Below are 6,299 nucleotides of genomic sequence, written 5' to 3'. Positions count from 1 at the left end.
CAAATTTGGGGCAAATTTTGTGATGAACTCAACAGGAAGAAGGGGAGAACAGAGGAGAGGGAGAGGGGAAAAGGGGAAGAACAAAGTGCTGGTGGACGAAGGGTTTATATAGAACGACCTTTAGTACCGGTTCGTGGCACGAACCGGTACTAAAGGTGCTAGAGGGGCCCCACTCTGACAACATCCTGCCACCACTCTCATTAGTACCGGTTTGTGGCACGAACCGGTGCTAAAGGTTCGCCATGAACCGGTACTAAAGATCTCCTCCCGCCTAGCCGTAGGAACCGGCACTAATGGACACATTAGTGATGGTTCTGTTACAAACCGGGACTAATGTGTCTCACATTTGAACCTTTTTCTACTAGTGGATTTGAATCTCTGGTGGGCTGGGGATACCACAGTCCCTCTAACCATGCAAGTACAGGTTGGTTCGCGCGAATGTTCTTTGTGGGGCATAACAATTACAAATGTTTTCTACAGCAAATTCTTTGAGACTCATGTCTATTTTTCACAAACACATGGCGACTTTTTCATGATGAGTGTACATGTTTTTTGATAAAAAAACTAAACATAATGCATTGTGTTCTCTTTTCCCGAACCATGTGGCTCTCGAAGGCATGACTCATACAACATCATAGAGGCACGAATCAATAGACAAACCTAAATAGCATAAAGATCAGATCAGACGGTCGAATACGTTTAGTCATCCAACAACGGTCATCAAAATTGTTCGGACTGGCCCAGACATCCGAAATCTCGGAAATCGACACCAAACTGAGGGGAGGTTTCGGGAGTCCAGACTCCGATATGGCGGACCCACCCAAAACCGAGCTAGAGTGCTCGTTTTGTCCCGCCCCGTCCATCCCATGGCATCGTTGAACCACTCCGGACGTTGCTCAGGCCTTGTCAGACCTCCGCCACTCCACCCGGGCGTCCGGCTAACTTTGGCTACGCAATTGTTCCACCGATGATACGACTGTTGATAACCCACAAGTATAGGAGATCACAATAGTTTTCGAGGGTAGAGTATTCTACCAAAATTTATTGATTCGACACAAGAGGAACCAAAGAATATTCACGAGTATTAGCAGTTGAGTTGTCAATTCAACCACACCTGAAAGACTTAATATCTGCAGCAAAGTCCATAAGGAAACTAAGGGATATTAATGCCTCCTTTTAATAGAGAACCGGAACAAAACATTAACAGATACTGAACACATGAACTCCTCAAACTACGGTAATCACCGGAATGAATCCCAATTATTGTCACCTTGGGATATGCGGATCATAACTCATAATAGGTGTCTACAACTTGCAAGATCGGATCAAGAACACATATATATTCATGAAAACATAATAGGTTTAGATCTAAAATCATGGCACTCGGGCCCTAATGACAAGCATTAAGCATAACAAAGTCATAGCAACATCAATCTCAGAACATAGTGGATACTAGACATCAAGCCCTAACAAAACTAACTCGATTATATGATAAATCTCATCCAACCCATCACCGTGCGGCAAGCCTACGAAGGAATTACTTACTTCCAACGGTGAGCATCAAGAAATTGGTGATGGAGGAAGGTTGATGATGACGACGACGTCAATTTCCCCTCTCCGGAGCCCCAAACGGACTCCAAATCAGCTCTCCCGATGAAGAACAGGAGGTGGCGGCGGCTCCATATTGTGAAACGCGATGAATCCTTATATCTGATTTTTTTTCTTCGTGAATAGGTATACATGGAGTTGGACTTAGGGTTGCCGGAGCTCCAGGGGGACCACAAGCCTGGGAGGCACGCCCAGGTGGTAGGCGTGCCCCCAGAGCTTGTGGCTCCTGGGTGGGCCCCCTCTGGTATATTTTTCCACCAGTATTTTTATGTATTCCACAAAAATTCTCCGTAAATTTCCAGATCAATCTGAGAACTTTGATTTCTGCACAAAAATAACAACATGGCAATTCTGCTGAAAACAACGTCAGTCCGGATTAGTTTCATTCAAATCATGCAAATTAGAGTCCAAAACAAGGGCAAAAGAGTTCCAAAAGATACGATGGAGACGTATCAGCTGCCGCCCAGGTGCCCTCCGCACATGTTGGTGTCATCCACGATGAACACCTCCCCTAGCATATGTTCGACCAAATGACATAGCCAAAAATGACGTTCTTGTCGTTTACGTTGAAGTAAACATGATGGATTCAGATGAGGAATACTTTCATGGTTTCGTCTTCATCGACTGAGGATGAAGATGAATATGAAACGACGATTATGAGGGCTTTTCATGAAGATGTGGAGAGTGCGATGGAGCATGTTCTAAACTTCAAAGGTTCAACGAAGGGACATCGAGTGTTGAATCGGCACAGGACACATGGCATATGATGTTGTATGGCGACTACTTTCCGTCCCCTCCATGCATTACTCGAATCCTATTTCCCCCGTTGTTTTTGAAGGCGTGACATGTGTTCGATGCATTTACCAAGTTGATACGATTGGGAACATTGAATTCTATGGTTACCAGAGTTGTATGACTGCTATGAGAATGCTTGTCTATGGCTCGACCGCAAATTTGTGGGACGAGCACCTCTGGGTGTTTGAAAGCACATGTCGCGAAGTCATGGTCAGATTTGGTACTATAATGTTTAAGGTGTTTGAAGCGAAGTACTTGAGAACCAAATATTGCAACCACAACAAGGATCATGACACCTGGAGAATGAAGAGGATTTCCAGGTATGCTCGGATCCCTGGATTGCATATGCTCGAAATGGAAAAACTGCCCATATGCTCAACGGGTGCAAAAAGCTCACCATCATTCTTGAAGCATGCAGTTACATCACAAGACCTTTGAATCTGGCACTCTTTATTTGGCATGTCTAGATCTCACAATGACATAAATGTGTTGCAGAGATCTCCATTGTTTACAAGGTTGTGTGCGGGCGAAGGTCATGTGTGCAACTATAGCATCAATGGTCATGATTAAAACATGAGGTACTATCTTTTTGATGGCATCTATCCTCCGCGGATGACCTTCCTCAAGACCATATTTGAACCAAGGGTAATAAAAAAATCATTCCGCCCAGAAACAAGGAGCCATAAAGAATGTGGAAAGGACATTTGGAGTGCTCCAAGCCTATTTTGTAGTTGTTTGAGGCCCTGCTAAACTATGAGATGCATAGATGTTCTAGGGGATGATGACAACTTATATGGTCATGGACAATATGACTGTGGAGGATGAGAGTGAGGGAGTTCGCCAAGGTCTAGATTTCAAGAGATGGGTGGTCCTATCCAGCTTCTGAAGCAGAATCCAACAACGTTTGAGGATTTTCTCGAAATGCATCAGCAGATTCGTGATCGAGGAACTCATGAGCAGCTTCAAATTATTTGATTGAGCATATGCGGGCGTATCATATGGACAACTAGAACACGTGACAATAAGTTGAATTCAAATTCAAAAATTATTTCAAAACTTTGTGTTTGGATTGTAATATTTATATTTGAATTATTGTTGCGTTGAAATATTTATCTTTCAGTTATCGGAATATTTATCTTTCAATTATCAAAGAATTGTGCTATTTATCTTTGATGTTTCTAGTACTTCAAGCACAGAAAAAAAACTAAGCGAACGTACATTTGATGCCTACGGTTGGATCCGGCACCCCACATTGGAGTTGCCCTAAGCTCTACATTTTTTATGTGTTCCATAATGCGTCGTAGTTTTGCTGAACATTAGATCCGCTGTGTAGCAAATAAACACAGCCTTTTTAAAAGCAGAAGTTCAATTTTCTTTTGAGGGGTAGCAGAAGTTCAATTGAACTAATAGGATCATCTCAAACTGAGCAGCCCATGTAAGAAAAGAAAACGAGTACTGCATGAATCAGGGGACTAGCTCAAAAAACAAAATAAAATAATCAAGGAACGCGCTGGCAACTTTCCATGACATGTTGAGGAAGGCAAACCATCTGTAATACGTTGCAAACTTGCAATAAAATGACCATGACAATAGTCCTAGTAGACCTAGGCTGCCAAACTGCCGTGAGCATACACAGCTCCAGCAGCAAACAATGGTCCGAACAGACGGCATATGCTTAAATACATATATCTACTAATAATTCTTACTATAAATGAATAACCAACACCCGATTATTGTCGCTTCAAAGCTACGAGTAAACTACCTGCACTAGTAGTAAAATAACATCCACGCTCCCCGTAGATCAATTGCCCTATAGATGTGGAGCCTGGTCAAGTGTTCATCATGCATATCTTTCTTGTACCGTCAGTTTGTCACTTCTTGGCCCAGCCCGAGCCAGGAGTTGTCACCATTAGCTTGCTTGGACGGAGCCGCCGATGAGCCGTTAATTTGGTAGGGCGCCTTCGCCACTATCCTGGGGTAAATGAGCACAAAATGTTAGGGTCGTACATGTAGCAAGTTTCTGAAGGCATTTTTACTGTCTTCCTTCAGGAAGTTTTTCAGAGAAACGGCTAGATCAGGTACCTGCCCTTTCTTTTCTCGAGAAACCTGTGGAGTGAGTTCCTCCTCGCTATGGGCAGATCTGCAACCCAGCAAAAAATGTTGGAGCTCTGTTAGCGACAAGGATTTCATATGGGATTTTACATGAAACTCTGAAACAGTCTCTTCATCCACATTTTCATGGTAGAACTGTAAAAGGGGCCATGAGAATTAGTACCTGGGAGAGTGTTGTGTGCAGGCTGGGGAGGGCTCTGCTGAACGAGGCTGCTGCTCCCGGCCTTGTCGCCGGCGCCGTTGGCCATCTTGAACAAATCCTTGACCTTGGTGGACGGGAAGTTGTCAACCACGACCACTTTTCCACCGTAGAAGATGGTGAGCTGGTGCGCATCCTGTCCGGCATCTTGGTTGTCAGTTGTGGCCTTGAGAAACTGGCCAACACTAGATTTCTCGAGGGGGAACTCCACGTCCGCGGCGTTTGGCTCCTCCAGCCCCGACAGCAGGTTCATGGTGGTGGGCGGCTGGAAAGCTCCTGCAAATTCAGATGAACAACCGTGTGCTACATCTTGTAAGAACTTTGTTTCTAACTAAATGCATGAAACACATGATCCGTCAGCAGACAAACATCCCCTGTACTTTCTACAAGAAAAGAAGTTCACCGAGAAACCAATCGACAGGGCACGTCACGGCGTACCTTCTTCACCGACGACGGCGGCCGGCGGCGACATGTCGAGGCCGACGAGGCCCTGCAGCGCGCCGCTCTTCTTCTCCTTCATGTAGCGGCTCAGGAGGCTGCAGGTGGCGGCGAAGCCGGACTTCTCCTTGGCCGCCGCCGCGGCACCGGCACCGGCACGGCCGGCCATGCCCTCTCCTCCTGCCATCTTCCCGCCGCTCCCCGCCCCTTCCATGCACAGCAAACCAAGTCGCCTCTCCACCGCAGCAAGCTTCCTCGCTCCTTCCTTCGCTCTCCTGCTGCCTCCGACAAACAACTCCAGTGCACTTTTCCTCCTGCCGGGCGCGTCCGCCCTTTTAAAATGGATCGGGTCTTCGTGATAAACGGCGAGGTGGGACGACAAGGACCCGCCGGGCCGGGCACGGCCGGGCATGGAAAACGTGGGGGAATGGGAGGGGCAGCTCACTAGGAGTCGTGGGCACGACCGGACGGGTGGAGCGGTGAGGTCTCCGTCCGCGACGGTCCCATCGAGGGAAAAGGTCGTGGAGTGTTGGCGATGAATATCGGGCGGGGGCCGGGGGTGGTCACGGCGGCACGTGGTTTTTGAGCTCGTATTCGGGCCTGGATTTGACCCGCGGGGCAGCGCGCGCGCGCGGTAGGTCGCTCTCTCGGTTATTTTTGGGTGGATGGGATGGGAGGTACGTACGGGGCAAGGAGACGCGACGTGTGACCTACAAAGGGCATGTGTCGTGCGGAGGAGCGGTACAGTTTGGCCCCTATATGCGTGATAATGTGCTGATTTACACTTGGTGATTTTTGGCTTGCTCCGCTAAGCTGTTGCTCTATGACGACGGTTTTACTAGTCTCAGCCGATGGGTACAGACTGAGCCGGCTCTTGAGATTGAAGTGGTCAACGAGACCAATGTCAAGTCTGAGACTTGAACTTTGATGGGCAAAGAATATCAATGTCTTTCTAATCATTCGATCATAAATTGGTTAGCCAACCGACTGGCGTTCATAAAGTCCTAGTTGATCTAGAAAAATGCAAAAATTAGCACATCCGTATTCAAAGGCGGGCCCTTATGATAGCTATTCTAACCATTTGAGGGGGTACTGGAGACGATTGTCTCGCTGAATTACAACCATGAGGAATCAACAACGGCGATTG

The 6,299-nt window shown here is 46.8% G+C and overlaps 1 protein-coding gene across 1 annotated transcript; it reads right to left on the bottom strand.

Moving 5' to 3' along the window:
* Positions 1–3,934: 3,934 nt before the first annotated feature.
* Positions 3,935–5,629, bottom strand: LOC123103761 (protein TIFY 10c). Its single transcript, XM_044525438.1, has 4 exons — positions 5,153–5,629; positions 4,679–4,990; positions 4,486–4,543; positions 3,935–4,375 (listed from the first exon to the last, which is right to left on the bottom strand). The coding sequence occupies exons 1-4, from the start codon at positions 5,562–5,564 to the stop codon at positions 4,267–4,269; spliced, it is 891 nt and encodes a 296-aa protein (XP_044381373.1). The 5' UTR covers positions 5,565–5,629; the 3' UTR covers positions 3,935–4,266.
* Positions 5,630–6,299: the final 670 nt, after the last annotated feature.

Source organism: Triticum aestivum, chromosome 5A, assembly GCF_018294505.1.
Source record: "Triticum aestivum cultivar Chinese Spring chromosome 5A, IWGSC CS RefSeq v2.1, whole genome shotgun sequence".
Classification (NCBI taxonomy): domain Eukaryota; kingdom Viridiplantae; phylum Streptophyta; class Magnoliopsida; order Poales; family Poaceae; genus Triticum; species Triticum aestivum.
This window is presented reverse-complemented; position numbering and strand designations above follow the sequence as displayed.

Bases quoted from the DNA above. Each gene is read 5' to 3' on its own strand.
- LOC123103761 (XM_044525438.1), bottom strand. From the start codon at position 5,564: ATGCCCGGCCGTGCCCGGCCCGGCGGGTCCTTGTCGTCCCACCTCGCC. The intron at 4,544-4,678 runs GTACTAATTCTC...GCTGGGTTGCAG, and splicing joins TGCACACAACACTCTCCCAG to ATCTGCCCATAGCGAGGAGG. The intron at 4,376-4,485 runs GTACCTGATCTA...CATTTACCCCAG, and splicing joins CTCGAGAAAAGAAAGGGCAG to GATAGTGGCGAAGGCGCCCT.